At 39.5% G+C, this 26,796-nt stretch overlaps 1 protein-coding gene across 1 annotated transcript in view; it reads left to right on the top strand.

Annotated features, from left to right (window-relative positions):
• LOC104523909 (protein sidekick-1) overlaps nucleotides 1-26,796 on the top strand; it is a gene marked incomplete at its 5' end in the record, with an annotated part of 288,170 nt that overhangs the window by 193,566 nt on the left and 67,808 nt on the right. Inside the window, 8 exons of the mRNA XM_029084663.1 lie at nucleotides 1-125; nucleotides 1,955-2,076; nucleotides 10,479-10,588; nucleotides 12,976-13,126; nucleotides 15,219-15,456; nucleotides 21,430-21,545; nucleotides 21,797-21,986; nucleotides 23,972-24,070. The exon at nucleotides 1-125 is cut by the window's left edge and continues 70 nt beyond it. Coding sequence (XP_028940496.1) covers nucleotides 1-125; nucleotides 1,955-2,076; nucleotides 10,479-10,588; nucleotides 12,976-13,126; nucleotides 15,219-15,456; nucleotides 21,430-21,545; nucleotides 21,797-21,986; nucleotides 23,972-24,070 — 1,151 coding nt within the window. The remainder of the gene's footprint in view (nucleotides 126-1,954; nucleotides 2,077-10,478; nucleotides 10,589-12,975; nucleotides 13,127-15,218; nucleotides 15,457-21,429; nucleotides 21,546-21,796; nucleotides 21,987-23,971; nucleotides 24,071-26,796) is intronic.

The raw sequence follows: 26,796 nt of genomic DNA, 5'->3' as shown, positions 1-26,796 counted from the left end.
GACGCTGGAATACAAGATCACGGGGCTGTCATCTCTCACCACCTACACAATTGAGGTGGCAGCTGTGACTGCAAAAGGGAGTGGATGGGTCACATCCTCCACCATCTCTTCTGGTGTGCCCCCAGGTTGGTAAAACTTCAGGAAACAAATTAAAATGGGTTAATTCTTCATGTTTCTGTGTTCAAAAGTTCACAAATTACTTTGATTCAGTAATAATAAAGATGTTTTTATTTATAAAGCATTGGAATTATTTACCCTGTAACTTCAGTTTAAATTTTAGTACAGTTTCGAACGTTAACATGAGCACACTTGCAATTCGAAATTACCAGAAAGTTGGGGCTGTAGGAAGAGGACAAGCAGATTTGGAGGTTAAAAAAAAGTTGTAGGGTTGTCAGAAGGAATGGACAAAGTAATAAAGTGGATACAGTACAGAATCTCTTGACATTTACAAAATAACATAAGAATGAAAGCTGAATCAATTCAGAAAGTGTTGCTTTGGGGTAAAAATAGAGTTTGGATGATGTTGAAAGGGAAAGGTTTTTCCATTTATAAGTAGTATAGCTTATGTCACCTATGAGAGGATACTTGTATAACAGAACTAAAATCTTACAAGATTTAGGAGTTGTGGCTGGAGAAAGATGTGGGAGCAGGTAGTCCTGTAATGCATTGTCTGAGTTATTGGGCACCTATAAGTTTAGGGTTTTTGTATTTTGTTTTTAAAATTACACACTCTCACTCATCCAGTATAGAAAGCAAACTAAAAAGCCAGTTTTTACCTCAAACATGAAGTTTCAGTTGATTTATCAGTTATACAAGTAGAATTTTCCAAAGTGGAACAGTTAGTGTACATAACTGATGGTAATCCAGTTTTTCCCTTTTCCAGTATTTTTGATCTTTTCTATATGTCTTGAAGTATGCTTACCTTTCCTGTCCCTAATCATAGGTAATTGTGACAAGCTGTAGACTAGATCAGTGCTGTGCTCCCTGTTGTTAGCCAGACAGCAGCATTATTCTACTTGGTCAGGGTTAGTTTATCAATCATAGTTTCCACAAATGTGAAGTAAGAATCAAGAAATATTGTGTATTTTTGCATACTTGAAATATATGCCAAAAAGCTGCCCTTTTTTGCCTCTTGCATTTGCACATAGTACAACATTAGGAATGATTACTGATTTTATAATACTAATTTCCACTGCTTACGAATGCAGGTACCATTGGGAATTTATTCTAAACAATCTATATTTAATCTCTTTCCTGGGCTTGCTTTTGTTGATAGTTCAGATAATATTAAAAATGTAAATGTCACTTTTATCTTGACTGATGTGAGGCAAAGATCTGATTGGGGCTGTAGGTTTTTCCTCATGGAATGTCACCATCTTTATTTGCAACAGAAATTTTTAAAAATTCATTGGCTTTATGTACACATCAGAAATACCCTCTAAAACCCACCTATTATAGGTCAATATAAGAATCACAAAATCTTCCCCATACACTACCCCAAAATTTGAGTCTGTTTTTGTGTTGTTAATATGTTAAAGCTGTTTGTACTGTAAGAAGTAAAAAATTATTTAATTCTGAAGAAACAGAAGAAGAGTGGAATTATCTGTCTTGGCAAGTGACTGGTAGATCTGGAGCTGGGAAGCACCTTCCCCCCTGAGCCACCCACCACGCTTTGTCTATTATGCAACTTCTCTAAAGTAGTAGCTGTAATGCTTTAGAAGAGCTCTTTCTTTTCTCTTTTGATCTGTAAAAATACAGTGCATGCTCAGAGCAGTAGAAATAGTAATGTTGTATGTAGTACTCTGCCAAAAAAGGAAAAAAAGCACAGCTATTTGCTCTGTTATAATTGTTACCAAGGTATTTTTTTAATACTGAAACATTGAATGTCAACCTGTGTTACTGGACTCTAGATGAAGGGCATTTCCACCTCTCATTTATATTCCTATTCCTTCAGAACTTCCAGGTGCTCCATCCAACCTTGTGATCTCCAACATCAGCCCTCGCTCTGCTACACTTCAGTTCCGGCCAGGGTATGACGGCAAAACCTCCATCTCCAAGTGGATAGTCGAAGGCCAGGTATGTCTCTGACAAAAAGCTCCTAATGATATTTCTGAGGGGTTAAAAAGTGTCTAAATAGTGAATTGCTGTTTGGATTACAGTTTTTGTTTAAATTTGGGTCAAAGCTCTTCAGTAAATGGCCTGGTGGTGGCTGTTCACAGGGGTCCTGGAAAGGTTGGAATGCAAGAGAGCTCCACAGGCTTAACTGAGAAATGTCTGTGCAGTAGCCTGTGAGAAAAGGGTCATATGAATGCTGGAAGTTTGGTCCACTGGAACAAAATAAAAATATGATATATTATATGTGTGTGAGAATGCTTATCTTTAAATAATTCACATGGATTTTTGTAAAGAAACTGCTTATGTTCAGAAGAACACCAGATGCAACGTGTACAGCAGAGCCTGTGTTTAGGTTCTGTTGGGTGTATTTTCAAACCAGATGCAAAATGAGGAGTATTATCTCATAGAGTCAGAATTATAGGAAGACTTGCACTGAACAGTAAAGATGCCATTATTCATGAGGCTGAGTGTATTTGTTCTGTCTTGTAATGGAATATACTGAGGTCTTCTATCCAGCCCTCTCCATATGAATAGGGTGAATTCTCTTCATCAGCTTTAAACAATATCCCTCTTTCTGCTGTCATTGTGCCTTGGAGGAGTTATATATTCCTCATTTGTTCTCCTGACAGATGAGCTTTGCTTCTTTCTCTCCACCCACAGATCTTTATAAATAATATAATCTGTTTTAAGACCAAATGTTGGACTTCTTAAATCACTGTCACCGCTTAGACATGTTGATACAATCACTTCACTTGGTAATGAGATTGTTGTGAATAAGTTCATGCATTTTGTACCGTTTACATCCACATTATTGCATATTGCAGAATTAAACACTGAAATACTATAGTATGGTGGCTTGGCACGTTCTGAGAAGCATTTTTGTACTGGAGCACCACATTGATATTGCTAGGAATTTGTTAGTTCCACGAGTTGTGGAACACCATTGAAGTGAAATAAATTTGAATGCTTTAAAACTGCAATAATAATTGCCATGAAGTTCATCTGCACCCTTGAAGAACCCTGGGTACAAATAGTCGTTGAAGGGTTCTTGGTGTGCAAGGAGGGAAGGGAGATTCTTTCTTGCTCATGAACCCTCATCAAGATTTCATGCATTGCTAGAAAAGTCAAGGAGTTAGTGTTTCTGATGGATCCAGGAATATTTGCTCCACTTAGGGAAGGAGCACAGCCAGTCTTTGCAGAGGCTGGGCAGTTCTTTTCACCACAGCTACCCTGCAAGTTTCTTCTGTGCCATACCTCCCTGATTAGCTTTGTCACAACAAGAAATGCTGTTCCAAGTGGATTTAATTAAAAAAAATAAAAAAAATAAAAAAAATCTTGTGCACATGATTAACAAAAATCTTTTCAGGTATGCAGAGAAATCGATGACTCCTTAAGGACTGAGCAGATCCTCTTTCCAGGTTGACAACTGCGTATAATTCTTTGTTCACAGCCCCTTTCTGCCAGCACTCCACTCAAACTCTCTTTCTGTCTTAAAGTGCAATTTCACAGCACCTTTAGCTGATCTAAACCAGAGCTCTCATTGTCCTCCTCCTGTTCCTTCTCCTCATCCCCATCACTCCTACCAAGACTTTTTTACTCCTGCCTTTTGCATGCACTAATTCTGGTGTGATCATGCCTGGAGCTGCCATGAGACTTGATCCAGCTGAGAACAAATGACTTTCAGACAGGTCAGCTCTCTGCACATACTGTGTGTGATCAGAAGAGTACCAGTGCAAGGGGAGGGGATGAGAACATGGTGGTGGGAGCAGAGATGAGGGCCGGAATGCCTCCATCCTGACTTGGATCTAGGCTGCCATGGACCTGCCTTCTGGATTTCCCATTTTTTCCTGCCTACCTTTCAAAGACACTCAAGCTTTCACAAAACAGCTGCCAGTGACACCTCAGTGTACACTTAAGCCTTTCATGTAATCTGTTCTAAAGAGTTATATGTCTGTGCTGGGATGCAAACTGCTGTTGCAACATCTGTGTTTTAGCATAGACAACCATAATTGTTCCTTAGGACTATGTTAGATTGAAGGGCAGTGGTTGTACCCAACCTAAACCAGTATTTTCTAAACAGAAATATAGGGAGAATTTTTTCCTTCTGGATCTTTCATTCACTGGCCCTTGAACAGCTTTTAATAGCCCTGTTAAGTGTTTCATGCCTTAGCATTAAATTAAAAGCCACTTCAAGGCTTTGTTTTGCATACTGTGATTTTAAAACAAGTGGTATTGTGGAGTGATAAAATCACATTTAACTATAAAACACTAATCTATGTGTTCTAGTGTACTTTTCAATTAATCAGTTGAATTAGGGAATAAAGATTCTGTCCAAGCAGGTACAGGGGCTACATCTCCATCCATTCATCAACTTCTGGAACATTAACCTTTCTGAAAGTTTGCAACAAGGTGCTGAGTAGCTGAAAACAGCTAATAGCTTGGGAAAAAAATATGTTGTGGTTTACTTAGACCTTGTACACCATGAGCTCTCCTGGAAAGTGGAGGACTAGGTCAATGTCCCCACACAAGTCTGTTCCCTCTGGGCTGTACTTCTGCTGTTGGTGGGTTCATGATAAAGCATGACCAACAAATACATGGTACTGTCGTGCACTGCGTCCCCTTCTGTACCACTGGGTGATAGCTTTGCATTGGACATCCCTTATATATTGTGTCTTCTCTTCAGTCTACTGGGAATATACCCCTTACTCTGAATGTCTGAGTCCTTACAGAGAAACCATTTATATTCACCCACACAAACAAGCTGCCACCAACATGTTTTTCTTCTTTGTTCCTTTATATGGCACAAAGCTTTCTTGATACAGGCAAGTCTAGAAAATGTTTCACGTATTCCATTTTGGCTAAGTGCCATTTTTGAAGCCTGATACTTCATGGACAATTTGGATGAAAAACACAGCTGATGTGAAATTTTGTACCTCTGGTCTTGGCTTCTGCTTTTTGTGCTGGGGTGTAAATTCACAGGAGCTACTGTGGAACTAATTCTCAGTTATGTCAGTGAACATGAGAGGAGAATCAGGTCTTTGGGATTTTAGTGTTGGTAGATACTGAAATATCAAGCATTAAAAATCCCATTTCTGTGTTTCTAGTGAAGCTACATTCTGTACTCTGAAGAGATTTCTTAAAAATCACTAGGCTGTTTCTTTTCCATATTTCCATCTAGACTCAGAGGACTGGAGGAAACAACATTTCCAGAGAACTACAAAAAAGTACCAATGACATTTAAAAAATATTTCTAATACTGTTTTTCCACTACATACAGTATAATCTGAAGAGAAAGAGGGTCTAATGTAATATAAAGGTTCTGCTGATGCTTGTTCAGAAGGACCAGCAGTAACTGTCTTGTGGCATTGACAGTCACAGGCAACATGCTCATCCCCAGGGAATTTCAGTAAATGCTTCCAATCACCCAGCTCGGATGCAGTTAGAGTATCTATTGTAGACATTTTTTCTGGCAATTTGCAACCAAGAATGGCACTGAATCCCTGCTGTTGTTCACATGGCTTCATGTCTGCACTCTCTATCTTCTGCAATTCAGTTTCAGCTTATTTTTCTCGTGCTGGATTTTTCCTGGGCTTTTGTCAGGAGAAGTACATAAATGACATTATCACAACTGTGCCTTGGTAGGTGCTTGATCCACATCATCAAGCTTTCCAAAGACTGATTTCAGGCTGCCCAGGCAAGTGGTGGAGTCACCATCCTTGGAGGTGTTTAAGAAACATATAGATGTAACACTCAGGAAATGATTTAGTGGGCATGGTGGTGATGAGGTGACAGTTGGACTGGATGATCTTAGAGGTCTTTTCCAACCTTAATGATTCTGTGAGTAGAAAAACAAAGCTAACTTCTGACTTGGTGTGTTTTTCTGATGGTTAACATTATTGTGCAGACAGAAGACCACCCGTGGAATGGCTGAAGGCCACTTATGAAGCGGTATTGCAAGTTCTGGAGCCATGAGTATATGGGCTAACGGAGAGAGTTCTTGCTTAAAGCCTTTCTGCTGTTTTTAGAGAGATTTTGTATGAATATCATGGTAGAGCAGAAAGAGAGTTTCAAAGTAGTAAAACCTTTAAAGTATTATCGCTGTATTCACTTGTAAAGCTGAGTTGGGAAAGATGTCGTAGCTCTAACCACGAATTTATCTGGTTTTGTGGGTTAAGGCAGTGACCCAGATAGGATTCATCCATTGTATGAGGTGATTCTCTTGGTGTCATTTTTACTTCAGAGCTGGTAAATAAAGTGTCTGAAACTCTGACAATTTTATGCCTTTGCCAATCTTTAAATCAAAAATGACTGAATCGATTTAAGGATTTTGTAAGGAAAAAAATTGCACCCAGGCTGACATCCTGTGAACCGAATTTCTCCCAAAGCGATTTCAAATGTGTGAGTTATGGACCTCTATAATGAAAATTCTGACATATCTTGAACTATAGTAGAACACAGGGTACTTCTATAATGCACAGAAACATGGTGTTTTCCTTTCCTGCAGTTAGTACTTCGTAACTGTTCAAAATTTTGGAAGCATTGCTGTCTTATACAAAATATCACAGAAAATGATTTTTTTGTTCCAAATGTTAATTACTTTTGGTTTTCCTGAAGTCAAAATCCTGCAACTTTGCTCATGCAGTGCCTTCCTTCAGAGAATGTTAAGTCATGTTATAAAATATGTAACATTTTCCTTTTTAGAAATGGAGAAACTAATGCATAGAGAAGTAAAGGGTTCTGACATCACTTCCAGTATTGTTTTATACTGTCTCATTTCTGTAATAATAAATTAATATGCCCTTTTATTGAATGTACTGTCTTGGGAACAGCTGAGAGATGGGAATGAATATGTGCTAACTGGTGATGGCCGATCGTTACCCAGAATTGTATGAGGTGTCTTGGTGGACATCAGTGTTTTTATTGTGGCAGTCCTGGGGCCTCCTGGGGATTGTGGCCCTGTTGTACGGAGGCCTGTTAAGATGCAGAGTGCATTTCTGAAGGAGTTTTTGTGCCAACGGTAACAGAAAGCAGTTGGTGTTCTCATCTACTCCCTAAAACAATGAAGATGTGTGCATCTGTCAACAAACATAATCCTTTTCTGAAGTTTGCATGCTCTGTTATCCAAAAAACAGCTACAAGACAGAAGCCTCTAAATTAACTTTTATTTCATGCAGAGTGGCTCATAGTGGACTCTCTTGCCCCTCAAAGGACTCTTTTATCCTTGCCACTGCCTTTTTGCCCTGTGGGAATCTCTTTGTACTCTGATTCTTGAAACTGATACGTTTCCTCTGATCTGACATCAGAGTGTTTCAGCAAAAATAATTTCCTTTTTCTTCAAGAACCTGAAACTTGGAATCTGCTATAGATCTTGTGGAAGCTAAAAATATAGAAGTTCATCACTGAAGGTTCTCTTCTAAGAGTAATTTCTGAGATTGTTGCTAAATAAACGAAGCTTGTTTTGAGTAACATTGACCTAGAATTGCTTGGCAGCACAAGTCGAGGTCATGCAGAAGTCCCCAGGCTGTTCACCAAGCTACCCCACAGCCATTCACCCTCCAGTCCTCTTACTTTAGAAAAACTCTCCACACAAGCATCACTCTCTCAAAATATACTACTGATTTCAGTAGAGGATCTAACCCTTTGAGTTAGTTTCCAAAATGCTGGCACCAGATCCTGGGAACATTACAAGGTATTATTCTAACTGAAGCAAGTTCCCAGTGAATTTTTCTGAAAAGCTTTTGCTGAATCCCAGAACTATGCCTGTGGTTGATTTTTTTGCTTCCTCTCTCTCACTACCTTTCATCAGAAAATGAGCCTGAAAGTGGTTAATTGGGACTGTCTGTGCTCCTGCTTTGCCCAGGGTCCCCCAGCTCCCAATACAGGTAGTGCCCCCCTGTTTACCAGTTGGCTCCTGGTTGGGATCAACCAACACACCGGGCTTGGTTGGCATCTGCCATTTCCTTGTAGACTGCACCATCACTCCTACCAGAGAGAGCATTCAGAACCAGAAAGCTGTCTCCTGGGGTAGCTTTTGAAGGGCTTGCCATAGTCCTGGGTACATCAAAGCTTTTGCTACTTTTCAATCAGTACAAGATCTTTAATATTTCCACCTTTGCAGCCAACTGATAAATGTCTAGCTGCAAAACAAGTGGGGGGGTTTTGGACACCTCTCAAGCTTAAGTCAAAGTCAATTGTTCACAGCCCTGTGGGCCTCTGGGTCTGAACCATGTGGTCCTTAATGTGTATTAATGACCTGCCTGGTGCTGCATAACAATTGAAACCTGTGGTCTTTTTTTTTTTTTCTTCTTTTTTTCTGCTATGTAAGAAATATTTTAAAAAGCTCTTACTGTTCTTAGAATACAAAAAGACTACTAACTCGCTACTGGAGATGATTTGCAGCCTCCAAAGCAATGTAGATTGTTGCTATACAATTACTGCAGCACTTTGAGGTGATGCTGTTAAGAGCAAGGAGTTTTGCAAAAATAAGCATTTACTATAGACTTTCTAAGGTATTAAAAACTCTTTTTAAAAAAGTGTTTTCTGTTTTCTTGACTGAATCAATCCTCTCTTCCTTTATTTGTTCATGTAGTGGTTTTTTAAAAAGAATTATCATCTCTGTTCTCTGGGATCAGTTTAGGGCTGTTCTGTTTTACCGTGCAGATCTGTCTCAACTTGCCTCCTTTAAGCCTCTGTATCTGTGGACTTTACTAAAATCTGTGGAGCTCAATTGGGACTGGGAATTTTAAAATACCCATAATCTGCACCAATATCTGTTTTATATGTTGTTTGATCTGTGGCAGTGTCCTTAATAACCAGCAAGACTGAAAGGCCCATCAAGACCTGTGCAACCACAACCCTCCATGAAAGCAGTCCTCTGCTAGGAAGATGACAGAGGCTTCTTTTCACAGTGCAACGCAGAACTTATTTCTTTGGCCTAATTTTCCTTGTGTCATTTCTTCATGCACAAACATAAATATGCAGCACATCAAGTCCTGGGTGAGCAAAGAACTAAAACATCTATAAATAAATCAAGTTGCTTCTCCTGAAGGAGAAAAAAAAAAAGTGAATGAAATCTAATTTTTTATTTGAAGTACTCAGGGTATGCTAGATACTTTGGGCTACATTGCCTATCAAGTGTTTTGACAGTGTCTACAGCTGTAACTAGTATACAGAACTCGTAAGGGATCTGTTTAAAAAAGATTAAAGGAAAAAGTTCTTTACACAGTGGGTTGTGAGCTTCTGGAATTTGTTGCCACAGCAGTCTGTGGGAGTAGATAGTGTCAGTAGGTTAAAAAAGGATTAGGTATCTTCATGGATATTAAGTCTATAAATAGACACTGAAGGGAATAGCTGTTTATGTTTCTTCTCTAACATCCTTCGTCTTGTGATTGTGGATACCAGGGTAGGGTGAGGGAATTGGACTACAGATGCTGCCCTTTGTGGTAGGGTTGAAGCACCAGAGTGAATGTGCATGGTGCTAGGGAATTGTATCAGGGAGTCTTGTCTAAGATCCCCTGTGTTTCAGCACTTGTGAATCTCCAAAGCAAAGCCCAGCCATCTGCCACCTCTCTTCTATCTCCTTCTCCACACCGTGGCTCTTGTGCCCACTACCTTTCCTACTGATGCTACCATCTTCCAGGGTCCTGGGTCAGACTCTGCCCTTTCTATTGTGCCTTGTTGACTTCCTTTTAAGTCCTTGTTCATCTTCATTTTATCTCCAAAAAGCTTGTATGGAAAGTAATGTTTTCAGTTCTCATCCCCATTTTGTCCCTTCCAGCTCTGCCATAGCTGAGGGACTACGTTGGCCAACATGTTGTGATTAATTAATACAAAGGATTGCATGTGGAAAAGCCTGGTCTAAGTGCAGCCCAGCAGATGAGGTTAAAACACTTTTGTTCTTTGACTTTGTTCTTGTTTCTCTGTCTTCATTTCTGTGGCATTTTGCCTCCATTGAGACTGACTTAGTACGCATCAGTTCCTGTGAGTTATCATCAAGGCTATTTTTCATTTTGTTATATTACTACTTGATACTTTTGTATTGTGGCAGCGAGATTGAACAGGGTATTAGCGCTCTCATGGTGTTTTTCTGGAATAGTTCTTATCAGAAGATCTCAGTGAAGTCCCAATAGGTACAATGAAATTTTTTCTAACCTGGCTGTGTTGTCACTTTACAAATAACTCAAATCTTGTCCTATAAAAATTAATATTAACTGGATAATATGTATTTAAAAGCATTTGTCCTTACACTGCTGTGATGACACACATTGAAAAAGAGGTTATATGTATAATTATATATAACTCTCTCTTTCTCTCTCTCTATATATAGTCTGGTTTGTATTCCTTCTTACCATTCCTATGTACAGGTTGGTGTACTGGGTGATGAAGAAGAGTGGGTGAGTCTTTGTGAGGTGGAGAATGAACCTGATGCTCAGATGTTGGAGGTACCGAACCTTACTCCTTACACTCATTACAGGTAAGAACAGCAGGTAATTAGCTGCAGCATGAAAAAAATGAGTAAATAGCAGCATGGAACAGCTTTTCTAATCAGAAACAGCTGGCTGTGTTTTTTAATCTGAACAAAAGGGAAAAGGTTGGCTGTTTTCATAGTTTATACTTAAACATTACTCGTCTGATATTGTTAATTGGAATTTACATACAATACAGTTCATTACATTAAAAAGGAAATCCAAGTGCATAATGAAATGCTTTTACAAGTAACCGATATCCTGTGACTTCCCTGATCTAAAGGGTGCACCAGTGTAACATCAGTCAGTGACAAATCAATTGTAGTTAAACTGACACAAACTTGTAATTACATATTTACATCAGTTTAAACATCATTTTATTGATTTAGTTTAATTTGGAAACATCAGTTAGACGAAACATTTGTTTATAAGAATTTACAAGCTAAGCTTAATAGATATATGCAATGTTTAAACTGATTGAAGTGAATCTACATTATGGGTGCACCCCAGTTAAACAAGATTGATTTTTAAATCAATTCCATTCAAGTGATGCGTTGCTTTAGTATAGACAAAGTTGGAGAATTTGAGGTACTCAATCCTAATGAAAAATACTTTCATGAAATAGCTTGCTAATGTAAAGACTGGTTGCAAGGAGATAGAGTGGCAAGTGTTAAATCAGCTTACTGGAAATTTGTCCATTTTACCCTGGCTGAAGGGCCCAGGGACTGTTGTGATCTAGTAGTAGGTGCAACCAAGTAAAGCTCATATAATTTACAACTAATTCGGTGCTGGTACACTAATTTTCTTCCATTAGTCAGCAGCCCAGGTACATAGTGAATTTCTCACAAACTCTCCACTTGAAGTGTTTTACACCTCATGCTCAAGAGCTGAATGTTTTACTAAAAGCTCTTTCAAAATACTGGAGCGTGAACTGAGATCTCGAGTGCAGAGGTTTAGGGAAATTATCTTCGGGTTGAGAAGATTTTGTTCTCATAAAGGTGGATTCTTAAAGCTAAAAAGGCAGAGGTGAATAGTGAAGTGCAAGTCACACCACAGTCAGTGTTCAGTGTCCATGCAAAACATGGAAGACTTGCACACCTGGCAGGTGTATGGAGAAATGTCTTTGGGACAAAAAATAATGAGGAAGTATATGAGGAATTTGGGGTGGTTGGTTTTTTTCTATTGTTAAACTTATTTATTTAATTTCTGCTACATCTCATTTTCTCTTGTATGCATTGAATTCTGAAGTGATCTGGGATCTTTCACACTTCCAGTCTCTGATTATTTTTCATTGTAATTTGTACACTAAAGCAGCTCCTTGAATTGTTGCCTTTTTTTTTTCTCATACATGCACAGATATGAGCTTTTTTTGTTCAGTGTAGACCAATTTTATATAATTTTTTGAAACCTACAAAGTTGTTTCCAAATGGATTTGTGGTCCTCTGGTCAGCTTTAGTCATTGCCTGCTGAGGAAATACATAATGAGAGCTAATTATCAGCCCACATCTTGAGTGGCCAGCTTCTTGTCTATATTTTGTGCTAATGTTTGAAAGTGAAATCAAGGACAGTATTTGTTCAATGTGTTTCCTTTAATGCATTTTCTAGGGAGATCAAAGCAGATAAATAAACATTGCTATGTTGACTAACTTGCCCTTTTCCTGAGCTCAGTCGTTAGGTCCAGAAATTATTTAATCTGAACAGGTCATGTATTTACATGCAAGCACTGGATACCTCTAATTGCTTGTGACGAGTGAGAGTATCTGAAATGTACAGCACGTCTTAATTATTTTGTGCTTCCTGAAAAAAAAGATTTATCTAAATCTTTTGTGACCCAATAGGGATTTCTATTGTAGAAGAGATGGTTTCAAGCAGACAGGGTATTTTTAAAGACGCATATCCGTATTAAATAACTTAATCTTTCGTGTGCAGGAAGGCTGAAAATGCAGCACGGGGATAAATCAGCTTCTTTCAACCAGTAATTGAGGGGAAGTGTTATCACTGGTATATTTTTTATATTGACAGGGAGTGAGAATATCCAAAGTTTGATATTTTAATACCTTTCTGAATGTATTGTACAAGCATTGCAAGACAAAATCACTTACTGCTAGCATAAGCTCATCAGGCTTGGTATAATTAACATAAATTTCTCACAGAAATACCTAAGTTTCTAATAGACCCTAAGCTAATCTCATTTTCGTTTTTTTAATACCTGAGAGAATCTGAAAGCTGTTACCATAAAGCATTCAGCAGTGAATACAAAGAGGACCTGTATGCAGCGACTTTTGCGGAACGTTTAGAAGGACCTAATTTGTATTTTCCCATCTTTTTCTTCTGGAAAGAGAGGTACCATTTGCTGAACTGGTACAACATGTGCTACATCTTCCCTCCACCCCAGGTTCCGGATGCGACAGGTGAATGTGGTGGGTCCCAGCCCCCTCAGCCAGCCCTCCCGTGTCATCCAGACGCTGCAGGCTCCACCAGACGTTGCCCCCGGGAGCGTCACCGTGCGCACGGCCAGCGAGACCAGCTTATGGCTGCGATGGGTGGTGAGCTAGTGTCCTGGTTTTGTTGGGACAGAGTTAATTTTCTTCTTAGTAGTTAGAATAGCTGTGGTTTAGGTTCAGCGTAGGATTTGTTATGAGAAAAAATGTTGATAAAGTACTAAGAAGAAAATTAACTCTATCCTAGCAATCCTAAAATTAACTCTACCCTATCTATCCTCTACCCAGTGAAACCACCACAGACAGGCAGCAGGAGCAGGGGCTTGGGATGCAGCTGCTTTCCCAGGGAGTCAGACCAGCACTCAGGAATGGCTTTTCCTTGCGTTCGGCGTAAGGAGTAACAACAAAATTACTTCCTTTTTCAGAATAGTTGGAAATCTGAGACTTACCTTAAGTGCCTTATTAATCACTTAAATTGCATACTGCCACTACTTCTGCCACTTCATCAGGGGAATATATGCCTGTGTGTAAAACCTTGGCTTTTGAGACTCTAGTTCCACAGTCTGGGTCAACATGTGGGGCAGGAATATAATACTTGAGCCAATTTGCAGTTTCCTGGGGCTCAGTTGTTTGCTTTGCAGAAAACAGTCCCCAGAAGGTTCACACTGGCCATTGGCAGTCATCCTGCAGGTACTGAACAGCTGTGCTTCAAAGACAGCAAAGTTTGCACATTAGACTCCTGTAGGAAGATTATATTTATGTGAAAGGGTGTGGAGTTATGTGATAAAACACGGGAAGAAATGATTAATTGTGAAGATGCAGTGATTGATGACATTGTTGTGCCCCTTTGACTGTCTCATTTACCCGCAGAATTGCCACACTGGGATTTACTTGGCAATTAACCTGCTCCAGAATGGTTTTTCTTCTCCCCTGTTAGGCAGAATTTTCCACTGGGGTTACTGTGGTGTGAAGTTGATGAAGCACAGGTTTCCTTTTGCCCAAATGTTAGCTTTTCCATGCATAAACTCATTATGGCTGGAAGTCAAAATCAGGCTAGAAACAAGGTTTTTCTTCTGCCAGAAAGGAATAATTCCAATTTCTCAATGGGACACTGCACTTAATCCTGAACCTTGAAAGACCAAAACATCAAACCTGAAGGTGTCACCTCAGTATCCATAGAAAAGCCTTTGCAGTTCCTTTGATAGGACCCACATAACTCACTCGTGGCTTTACTGTGTGAGGTAACATGCCCACACTATTAAACCTTTGGTACTATCTCCAGACCTACATACCTTCCTCCAAAATTAACTCAAGGTTGTTTTAAGAGACTTTAAAACATTTTTAAGATTGTATTTCCTTGCTGTGCTACCTGGAACCTGTTTTTCATTGAGGCAAACTGTGCAGGGTTCAGGAGGAGCAACAGCCACAGCTAAAAATGACCAGATATACCATTTTTTATGCTTAACATCAGTATTTGAAAGTGTTTAATTTCTTTTTTTCCAGGACCTGCAGGTGAATCTGTGTTCCCCTGGGAACTGGGAATTCCTTCCTTCCTACAGAATAAGGGTCACATTTGTAGCCCTGCTTGCCTGAGGGACACATTCTTCTAAGCTGTGAAATGTTAATGTATATCAAGCTTTCCCAGTGATTCAAAACTCAATCTCAGCCAACCATGGTGTCTTGTAGTTAGTTTAACGGGTAAAAACTCCAAACTTCATGAAGTAGGCTAATTATTTCATATTTTAATCTCTGAAATTGCTTGGGGAGCTAGAACAGTAGAATAAATCTCTGCTGATAAATGAGTAGGCAGAGAGTCAGTAAAAAAGTAAAAAAAAAAAGTACGATAAATGAATTTGTCACATGCTTCAGCAATTTATCATTCATTTCCATAATTAATCACGAAGCTTTGAAATATATTGTATTGGTATCATCTCTGTTGATCCACCCACAGCCAGTGGCATAGTTCTGTGAGCATATCTGTTTGGTTCAAAATTAAGGTAAAAATTAAAAGAAAATTTCAAGTCACACAGAAATGTAGAGATCACAAAACATGAATAAAATGGAGGATCAACCCCTCGATCTTTTTTGCTGTCCTATGGCCTTATATGAATTCAGACAGCCTTGGTATATGGTTTGGAAAGCCCTGGCAATGTGTTCTCTATAGGAATATTGTGCTTTTCTTTGTGTCATTTGCCAGCCCCTCCCTGACACGCAGTATAATGGCAATCCGGAGTCAGTGGGGTACAGGATAAAGTTCTGGCGTGTGGATCTGCAGTCTCCCACCCTGATGAAGGTTATTAATGACCGATTGGAAAGAGAGTACACAATTGAAGATCTGGAGGAGTGGACAGAGTATGAACTGCAGATCCAGGCTTTCAATGCCATCGGGGCAGGACCATGGAGCGAAGTAGTGAGAGGTCGTACACGGGAATCCGGTGAGTCAAAGCACCATGTCTGGTGTGAAGGACACATAGAATCATAGAATGGTTTGGGTTGGAAGGGGTCTTTCAAGGCCATCTAGTCCAACTGCCCTGCAGTGTGCAGGGAAGGGACATCTTCAGCCAGATCAGGTTGCTCAGAGCCCCATCCAACCTGAGACCTTCAGCATTTTCTGCCCTTTTGTTCAAGTGGTTTGTTTTGGGTTTTGTTTTTTTTTTTTGCTTGTTGATCCATTAAATCTAAAATGAAAGTAAAAAACACAATCTCTAGATGCACTGAAGGCAAAAAGACATATAGACATTTGAAGGAGTTATTTATTTTATTCCTACCCTGCTTTCATGCATAAACCTGCAGGTTGTTTATTTAAAGCAAATGAAACAACCTCTCCCCATTCCTTCTGCTCCTGTTTGGCAGCAGTGTAGACAACACACCGAGCAGCTTGCATATACAGCCTGCTCTAGTTGAGCAGGTATCTCGTGCTTTCTCTCCCTCCCTGCTACCCCATTGCCCCTTGTTCTCTTCCTTTCCCTCTCTGCTTCAAGGCTGGGGCAGATTTTCTCACAGTCATGATTAACTGAAATTTTATTTCAAGCACCAAATATTTCTAAAAGAGCACCAGTTATTTTAGAGAGCTGATTACCCATATAGAAATAAAATAATTATCTGAGCTTTTGATGACACGTTTTCAAAACTGCCTTCTAAAATTGTGTGTACAAGGCTATCTAGACATAACCTGCATATACATACAACCTGCATATAGTCCTGGAGCATGGGAACTGTATTGTCGAGCTGAATTGTCCATTGAGACTTCAAATATCAGAAGCAAACTCTGAATCTTAGGCAACAGAAAATTATTGTTAGCTTAGTAGCGACAGTAAAGGCAGTTCTTTAAAAGCTGCTCTCTAGCTGCTAACTTCCACAAAACCTATTTCCAAACCTACCCTGCACACACCTGGTAAATTGAAATTTATATTGCAAGTGAATAACAAACTGGATTACATATATGGTTTGAAAGTTTAATAATAAAAGCTCTTTGTGACCTGCATTTATGCAAGGTTCAACACTGATATTTTTTCTTATTATTTATTCTATTTTCTTCTTTAAAACATTTTGAAATTTAATCTTACACATACCCTACACTTACAGACACCCATATGCATGTTTCTGCCTCTGTACCGTGCAGCGTTGCTTGGTGGGGAGTGTGAATGTGCTGTATGTGGCAGGATTTGGTCTGCTGGTTCAGGTAACTGTCCTTTGAACTAGCGCAGGAGAAGGCTAAACAAAGTCATCCCCCTCCATTAAAGTGGTGCTTTTTGAGAAGCAGTAATTGGAAAGCTATTGCCAGAGGTATTTTACACAAGGTGTGCTTGTGCTAGAGTAAGAGATAGCATGACCCAGACAAAATAGTTTTGAAGTGTTCTGTATCATAATAAAAAGATACCACATTCTCCACTTTCTACTTTCCAATGCTCTTCAAACACTTCTTTTGAAATTTAGTAAATACTAAGATTAAGTGATTTCATAAAACCTTGGGATTATAGTGCTCTTGCTCAGCATCCAAAGATCAGAGGTGACATGTGTATTTGCCATTTTCTCTTGCAGTATTAAAAGAAGGTTGACTTGAAACTGATTGTAGGAGGCACACAGAAACCAGGGTGAAAATAACACAAAGCTGTGATCTAGGCCATAAGGACTCATTTGGGTTTTTTCATGTGTTTTCTTTGATACTAACATCTGATTTCTTGAATAAAGCAAGTCAGGGCTCTCAGACATTTGGCTGTATCCTCTTAGATTTAGAATATACAGGAAGCGCTGGCATAGCAGCAAGCTGCATGAGAAAGCCTCAGGGGATCTGCAGTTAACCTGTATGCACAGTCAAATGGGGTTAAAATGCAAATAAAAGATTATCTAAAGCCAGAGAGAAAGGTCAAAGCCTTTTTAGGTCTGTCTTCTGAACTATAAGAAAAATTTTATTTATTGCTTATGTTTTCAAAGTACTTTGAAAGCAAGTGTCCTGAATATTTCTTTTGCCATTTTGTAGATACAGAGTCCTAGGGAAATTGCTTTTGCCTGGTGCTGCAGATTGTAAACATCCCTCACAGCTGGCCAGAGGTGACTTGGCCAGGAGCACTTGATGGTTCATTGGCAGAACTCATGGTTCTGTGTTTTACACCATTCAAGGAGCCTGGACACTAAATCAGCTCACGGTATATAGTGACAGCGCAGCCACAAGAATCCAAAATCCTTATTGAAAATAAAGCTGTACTTGAGCACTTTTGTTTATTCTAGGATGTGCAATCATTTCACTAATAACTGCATGCACATGTTAACAATAAAGAAGCATGTCGTTAGAGGTACGCTCCAGTTTCTGAAGCTCTTGAGTATGAAACATCTTGAAAATAAAGAAACAATAAATCATGCTGTAGGTTTTGGTAACCCAGACTTGAAAACAGTTGGGAAACCCTAAAATGAAAATCTGGGATAGGGTTGCAAGCAGCTGAAGATAGAGGGAGATGAATTAGGATTTTTAAACAGGACAGGTTTTATCAATTCAAAATGTTTAATAACTCATTAAATTTTACAGTGTAAAATAACTGCAGAGTAACAAGCTCAGTTTCCACTCAATAAATTGTCAGTGATAGTAGGTACAATATAGAGAAAGCAGGAAAATGTGAAGACCTCTTAATGTATTAGAACAACCTTAACAGAGCTGCTTCCTTTTAGATATAAGCCCCTTATTTTCAAGCAATTGATCTCAAATACACCTAACCCAGTGTCTTAATATTTTTTGGGCTCATGATACTCAACTGCATGAATGTGTATACTTGTCTTTTAAAATCAGCTACTGTAGAAGCATGGTCACACATCTGTGGCAAGGATCAATCTCTTGATGTTTCAGAGGCTGACCTCCATGAAGCAGTTACTATGGTGTGATTAAAGCATCACTTGATAATTCAAATGTGGTCCAGTGTCACCGCAGGGATTTGTCAGTTTATACAAGCTGAGAATTTGGCCTGCAGTGCCTAATTTTATAGGCAAAATGCTTGTGTACTGCTGCTATGCTACTTTTGCCTTGCTCTAAATTTGCACTTCTTAATTGACGTCAGATATACTATATGCCAGCTTAATTTTTACTTTGAAAAAACAGTGATGGATGTTCAGCTAAAATGAGCTGCAAAAGTGGAAAGAACCACTGCCATCCCACTATCTAGCTTTCTTAGAAAACCAAAATACAGGCTAGCTTATTAAAAGCTGCTTTTGGCCCAGTTAGAGACATAAAACAGCATCATTTGCTATCTATCAAATATATGTAGAAAGCGGATGCGTGAGCTTAGATGTCAACATGGATAACCTTAAAAACTTGAGTTCTTATTGAAGTTCCAGTGCAAAGTGCCAGTAACTCTATCATTTCCTACGTTTGATCTTCTGAAGTACATCATGCAGCTGGCAGTTTGCTGGATTAGCTCATCATTTAGTTTCAGTATTTCCGGTTCGTTTTGTTAAAGTGCTGAGATGTTTTTTTTTTATTTTTATTTTTTTTCTGGACACTGTTACTTGGCTTCTGTACTGTTCTTGTGGGTTATTAATGAGAACTCTTCTTCTGGAGTTTATAAGTCTTCAGTGCAACAGTTAAGGAAATCAGCATTAGAGAAAGGAACCTGCAGAGGAACAAGGGAACTCTTGCCTCACTCAAGCCACTAATTAGTCTTAGCAAACTATAATTTCTTTGAATCATGATATCCTGAGAGAGGAGAGGGGTTGGAGAAAGTAAGGTTATGTTTCAATTCATTCTTAAAGGGTCTATCAAAGTCTGTTACTTGATAAAAGACTGGCAGCAGTAAGATCTGTAATATCACTTGCAGGCCCTGAATTCATACATCCACATTAGAATAAAATTCTCAACACTAATATGAGAACTGGAAAATTAAAGCGCATTCAGTGAACCCAAGTATTTTTATTCTTTAAGCATTGGGCTTAGATTCCTTTCCAATGAGTGGGGACATTGAGCTGCTCTGGCTGTCACTGGGAATTAAGAGGAGTCTGGGCTAATAAATCTCCCAATAGACCATTCTCTCCTTTGTTAACTTTTGAGTTTCCCTGCCAGCAGCATGATCGGACACACACCTCAGAGCAAGTGTGCACACAGGGCCAGCTCGGGCACAGCTTCCACCTTTTGTGAATTCGGGAAATCTCATGGCTACTGATCAAAGAGGAAAAGAAATATTTCTAAAATAAAGAAACTTTTTCTCTCTTTGAAAGGCTTCAAACCAGATAAAATAAAAATAAATGTGGCTGGAAAGGGCTTCTTTCCTCTACGCATTCAGGTTTCCTGCGACCCACCTCCACCCTTTCTCTCTCCAGAAGTGATTCACGTGGGAGTAGCTCTTTGTGAAGATCTACAGATAAAGTTATGGCAGCTATCCAAAGACATTCATGGCTCCTGGCAATCTATTTTCCTTTAACATAATTATATCCTTGTGGGGGATAAATCTAGAAGATTTTATTTTTTTTTTTTTAAAAAAAGCACTTCAGCGTTGGAGGGGAAAAAAAATTGGATTTCAGTCTGCTGCAGTGTTGTGTCATGGTGCTCTGTTCCTCGTGTCCCAAATAATTGGTAACAGGGAAATTGTTTCAGAAATGACTCTCTCTGTGGTTAACCTTGAGTGCACGAGGGTGGGGGGTGGTGCGGGTTTTTTTTTTCAATTTATATTAATTCTAGTGTCATACTCATTATCTCGTTCATGTTGCTAGGAGCTTCAGGAGCTCGCCTTCAAAACAGCAGATCTATTCTTTCATTCGGACAGCCAGGAAAGCATTACTTTTGGCAGAGATTTGTGCTCCTTTTTGTGATATATTCAGGACTTAATCAAGCCTTACCCTCCATAAGTGCTTGTGTAACAGAAGTTGGTGAAATGTACTCTTGAGGTCTGACAGGTGTATCATGCTTTAGAAAAGATTGTACCCTTCAGAGGTTGGAAATGCCACAGGAAAAAAAAGAAATGCAAAAGGGCAGCATAAAATGTGAACCCTTAAAAATAGCCTCCAATTCTGCTTGCGTAACACGGAACGCTATTAAACTTGCCTACAAAAGCTTGCAGTCATGTGGTGGTTCTGCAGCAGTTAGAGTTTTAATGGCATGAGAAAATGCAAGTTTGCTCTTCTCTCGAGTCAGAGAAAATTACAGTGTTCCTGTGCCATCAGTTCTAATGATGTTTCTAGTTTCATAAGAGCCAATTTTGCAACATAAATGAAAGAGGCATATCTTTCATTTGCACCGTATCAGTCCCTGAAAATACACCTTGTGTTAATGTATCTGTCTGTAATTGATGTATTGCAAATGTTGAGCACTATCACATAATCAAAAGGCTTAGAGGTTAAAGAACTTCTTACTGAACTGGGAGTGCAATCCAGTGGTTGGAATTATTGCTAACTCTAGACAAGATGCTATAATTTCCTTTCAGATAATATAGGAAGCCAGGGTGGCGTAAAACTTCTTGTTAGAACAGATTGTACCATAAGATTAAGACCCATTCATAAAGATTTCTAGCTTTTGGTATAGGGAAATAAAATGTATTCAAAAGAAATACTAGGAGATAGACTTCTGTAGAAGTCCAGCAATTTAAACTTGATTCTAATTACTACAAATATATAGAACCTGAAATTTATTCATATCTGTCTATAATTACTGTCTATCTGTAGACATGGATTTGTATTAGATGTTTGGCTCTTTACAAACATTCTGATTTCTGAGATGAGCTGGAAAGAAATTGTGAAGCAGACTGAAATGTAAAGATGATGTAGAATGAATACAAGAGAAGAAGGGATTTTCTAGAACCTGTTCTAATCCTTTTGTATTTGAATGCTCTTCTATGGGATCCTGGAACAATCCCAAGCAGAAAGGAGGATGGAACAAAATGATCTAGTATGTCTTACCTATTTCTGCTTTTGGCTATGCTGTGTGATTCCAGTTCCCTCTGCTCCTCCTGAGAATGTCTCTGCTGAAGCCGTGAGTTCAACCCAGATCCTTCTAACATGGACTGCAGTTCCTGAGTCTGAGCAGAATGGTATCATCCTGGGTTACAAGGTACGCAGCTGGAGTTTAATACTTACTTAATTTTTTACTTACATTACCTGGATATGTTTTTGCATTTATTATTCCCAAGTCAGCTGGGAAGATCTGAGAAGTGTGTTGTTTTTGAAAGGGATGATTGGTGAATATAGTCTCATTTCATATTTTGTGAAATGGAGGAATCTAAAAGGCATACCCTTTTTTTCAGTCCTCATGTAACAATCTTTTTTTTCTTTTCCTATATTTCATAAATGTTTATTCTGCAGATCCTTTTTAGAGCAAAAGACTTCGACTCCGAACCAAAGAGCCAGATAGTAAGAGGTAACCACACTCAGTCTTTCCTGCTGGCTGGCTTGAGGAAATATGTGCTCTATGAGATCCAGGTACTGGCGTTCACTCGCATTGGAGATGGAATGCCCAGCTCTCCTCCAGTTATAGAAAGAACTAAGGATGATGGTAAGTTTACAGATCGCCAAAATAAGTATTTTATTTGATCCAACCTTTTAACACTGCTTTCTTTTAGTGACGCAAGTGTAGACAGCAGCTAAATAAAGCTATTTGCGGGGGGTTTTTTTGTTGGTTTTTTTTTTTTTCAACTTTGAACCTAAAGGACTTGATCCTTACGCAGTATAGCTCAGCACTATTCCACTGGTCATGGGCTGAGGATTTGGCAAAACCTTGGAAAACCAGTCCCCATTTCCCCTTCCTCTGCAGCTGATGAAGAGGAAAAAGCTTCTAAAATTGTACTCTGAAGCTCAGTGTAGACAATATATATTGAAGACAATTTTAAAAGCCCAACTATAAATTCCTATTGAATATTCAATCATGCTCTTAAAAAAAAAAAAAAATAGAGAGTGCTACAATTAAAAGCAATAAACAAATCTGAGTCTGACTGGACTGAAGGAGAGATATAGAATTTGCAACTTTGGTAATCCGTTCTCCATTTTTTCCTGAAAAGAATAAGTCATTGACCCTGGCAGATGATCATACCAGCTTCCTTTTGCAACTGCCTCCAGCGCTTCCCATGAGCTCAGGGACTCCCAAGTGCAGTTTGATGTGTCGAAGGGAACCCAAGTGAGCCCCTTGTCCCAGTGCTGCCTGAACACATCACTGTGGTGGGAGGATTTTTGATGGAGTTTTACAGAAATTTAGTTCAACTCGTAAAATACTTTTGGCTTTGCAAATGCTAAAGTTACTTCTAGTTTCATTACCTTTTCAGTATCAAATGAAGGTTAATATCAGTGTGAGAGGCTTCTGTTTATTACTCCCTCAAAAAAAAAAGAAGTCTCTTTTTTTCATCAAAATGTTTTCAACAGTAATGGAATAAACATTGGTTTCTACAAGCAACTTCATTAAGGTAATTTGGTTGGGCTGAAAACACATTCAGACGTCTGGCTTAGCAAGTCATTTTCTGTGGAGTGCAAGGAAGGAGTAACAGGGACAGCAGCTCCATGACAGTTTTTTTAGCCATTTTCCCAGCACACTGCCTGTTTGGGGACTTGGCTTTTCTTTGAAAGGAAACAAAGAGAAATTACTGTTAGCAGAACTCTGCAGGGAGAGAAAAAGCACTCACTGAAATGTACATATCGGACTATAATGAGAAATATTTAAAACTGTTTGTTTTAGATAACCCCATTATAGCAGTTGCCTCCTTAAGTGAGTGTTGGCAAATGGTACAAATTGTTCTTCCATCTCCATACCCCTGACATAAATATGTTGTGTCTCCTCTGGGCTCAACTTAATTAAAAGTATCATCAGGGGTAATACAGGTGGAATTTGTGCTGAAGGGGAAATTTTGCAGATGCTAATATATGAATTAGCATCTTCTCACCTTGTGAACCTGGGACGGTCAGTGCAGCCACCAGCTGTGTCTATTAATGTGCATCTCACCTGCCTCAGGTTCTACTGCTCAGACCTAAGTGTTTAAAATGCAGATATAAAATCAGAAGGCAGTTCAAAGCTGGTGCTGATGACACAGAGAGGAGATTATTCAATTTCAACAGGGATGAAGCAGATTAAGCTGACACATAACTCTGTGAAGGCAGCTCAGTGACTTGCTTCATAGTAAGCAATCAGGTGCCCAGCAGTGCTGCGACCGGCTCGCAGGGACACCCCACTCCACTGCTGGGAGATAACTCCCACGGAGGTCAGAGCTCCTTTGTCAGAGCATCCTGCTAAATGCATTTCACAGGTGCAGTGAAACACTGTAGGGTGCACTGGGTCTGTGTTGTGGTTGGTGTCCACAGGTGCTGGAGGCATTGGCCATGGACAAGATTCCTTGGAACAAATTTATATTATGTATGTACTGAGGTGCTCCTAACCATCTATTTATTATTATTGTTGAGATACAGCTTGAGCTGTCTTCTGTGTAGGGTGAGCAGAGAACTTGTAATTCCTCTGACATGCCATGCTTGCTAGCATGATCTGTTTTTTCTTTCCAGCCCCTGGGCCGCCCGTGAGGCTGGTGTTCCCCGAGGTGAGGCTGACATCGGTACGGATTGTTTGGCAGCCACCAGAGGAGCCTAATGGAATTATTCTGGGTAAGAGAGAGCGGCAAACCCAGGGCTGGGAGGAGAGGGTGGGAGACCAGAACGAGCTCCGGCTGTTGGGTTTTCCTTCCCCTCGCACGTTGGATTAGAAACCACACGTAAGCAAATCCGTGGCTAAAGGAAAGAAAATAGGTCGGTGTCAGCTGAGAGACATGGTGCCCTGTGGTGAGGAGGAACATTCTGCCTGGCTCCATGGTGTGTGTTTTCCTGAGCCAGAATTACATGTCATTCATGGCTCTGTGTTTGAATTGGCATCTCTCTTCCCATCTGTGTTTGGGTTGGTAACTGGTTTGTCTGGCTGTTGGGCAACCTGCCTGTGGGGCTGCAGCAGGGGAGAGCTGGATTTTCCCCTCCTTCCCCCCACCCACCTTTGCCAGGCATGCCCAACGTTTCAGTTTCATGTGTGCTTCTGTTTTATTGCTTCCTTTGGATAATACTGTCACAAGAAGTTGACTCATATTTGGCTTTTCATCAAGGGAAACGAGCAGCAAGGCATGACAGGCATTAGTGAAAAACCTTCTTCTTACCTTCCTGCTCTCATAACTCTTGGGTTGCCTTTGCAACGTGTGTACCAGCAGCTAATTGTACTTAAAATGTAAAAATGTGAAGACTTTTACAATTTAAGAATCCATTCTTGCCTCTGAAATTAAAGTAGCTAATAGTTACACAGCAAATTTGTGTTCTGTGCTGATGTTCAACATGTTTTACAGTAATTCTAGCTGGTGAGTAAAGATTTGTCTCTCAATCTGAAAACCAAAGTAAAAGCTTTTGGCTTTTGTTTAGTTCTCAGTCTGACAGGCCTTTTTGCTTCTAATTTCACTGCCATTGTCTAGGCTTTTAGCCATATTTCCTAAAGCCTTCGTTGTTGGGTGGAGGGTGCCTGCTTCAAATGCTGCTGTGTTGGTGACATCCCTTGAAATAAAGGACTGGTCTTTTACATTTAAATCTTGAGTCAAGAACTCTGAAGTGTTTGCTCAGGTGGGTAGTTTCCCAAAGTGATCCTGAAGATGCAAGAAAATCATCAAATAGAATCTGAAGGCAGCCACTGCAGGGATTTTTGGAGCATGAGAAAGAGTCCGTGTGAAGCTTGGCAGCAGTTAGCTGCCAGAGACAGATCCACGCAGGGTTTCTCTGCAAGCTCAAGGAAGCTTGGCTTCCAGGTTGTCTTGTGGGTTTGATTTGTTGCTTTTTTTTAAGGAACTGTGTGTCCTAGAACTTGCTCTCAGTAGAGATTGGGATTTGAATCACAGGATGTGGTTAAGAAGAAAAAAAAAAAGAAAATAATTTGATAGAAATGATGAGAAAGTATAAAAGAGATTTTGCTCTCCCGACTGTGTTCCAATGTCTCACGTTGCTGCACTTTGTCAGCCTTATTTGCTGAAGTTGCAAGCTCGGTAGAGTAGGAACTCTCTTTTATTTTGTCTTTGCACAGTGCTTTGTGCAATGCGTCCCCTTCTCAGTTGGTTCTTACTCATTGCTGTGATGTGGATAATGAAATTATACAAATGCAGGGTGGAAGGAAAGGGAAAGGGTGTCCTGTAAAGAATGCTTGGCATGGTTAGCATGTAGACTGTTGTCTTGTGTAGTTCATTCCCAGTAACACATCCCAGGACACTTCATACTGTCCTGACTTGCCTTTTTTGCAACACTGACGTTGTAACTAAGTAGGTCTATCACCCACCATTAATTCCCATCCTTTTTCTGCAGTACACTTCCAGATCACTCAGTCCCTCTTTTATACGTACATTAAGCTTTTTCTTTGTAAGTGTGATAATTTGCAGGTGCCTTTATTGAATTTCATCTTACTGATTCCAGACCATTTCTCCTCATTATCAAGATCACTTTAAATTACACTTTTGTCCTCTAAAGGGCTCACAACCACACACAATTTGGTTTTATTTTTGAAGTTTGCAAGTAGACTGACAATTCCATCAGCCAGGTCATTAATGAAAATATTGAACAGAACCAGACTCATGACTTATTCTCGTGAGACCTTACTTAATATGTTCTCCCAGTTGTTAGCAAACTACTGATAACATTTTGACCTTTTTTTTTTTTAAGTGTTCAGCTCAAAATGTGTAGTATTTTCCTTAGATTCTGGTTCTCATTTGCTTTTGAGAGGGCTGTGTGCAACCGCATTAAAGCTTTACTTAAAGTCAATGTGGATCATATCTACTCTTCCCACCTGGCCAATTACACTGTCAAAATGGAAAATAGATTATTTGATATTTATTATTTGCTCCAGACAAATACATATAGGCTGTTACTTGGCACTTTATTATCCTCATGGTTGCTTATATATTGACTCATAATTTTTTTGCAGGCTCTTTCTGGGTATTGAACTTCAGCTTGATTTGTCCATAATTCCTGTTTCCCCTCCTCCCATTTTAAAAGATAGGGTACTCTGTTTGCCCTTCTGTAATATTCTGGGATGTCACCTGTCATCCACAAGTTCTCAAAGATAATCACTGACTATTCGGAGATGGCTCCAGCTAGTTATATAAGCACCGCAGGGCAAATTTTATCAGGCCTTTCTGACTTGATTATATCTAGCTTAACTAAATAGTCATTAACCTGTTCTCTATTCTAGCCTACGTCCCTGCTTCTATTGTTGTCAGTTTTAGTTTGTGTTAAGTATCTAGTCAGCATCAACTTTTTGTGTGTGTGCAAATGAAGCAATGGAGGTATCAGCCTTCTGTTCTTTTCTGTCTCACCTG

Source organism: Antrostomus carolinensis, unplaced genomic scaffold, assembly GCF_000700745.2.
Source record: "Antrostomus carolinensis isolate BGI_N321 unplaced genomic scaffold, ASM70074v2 scaffold534, whole genome shotgun sequence".
Classification (NCBI taxonomy): domain Eukaryota; kingdom Metazoa; phylum Chordata; class Aves; order Caprimulgiformes; family Caprimulgidae; genus Antrostomus; species Antrostomus carolinensis.
This window is presented reverse-complemented; position numbering and strand designations above follow the sequence as displayed.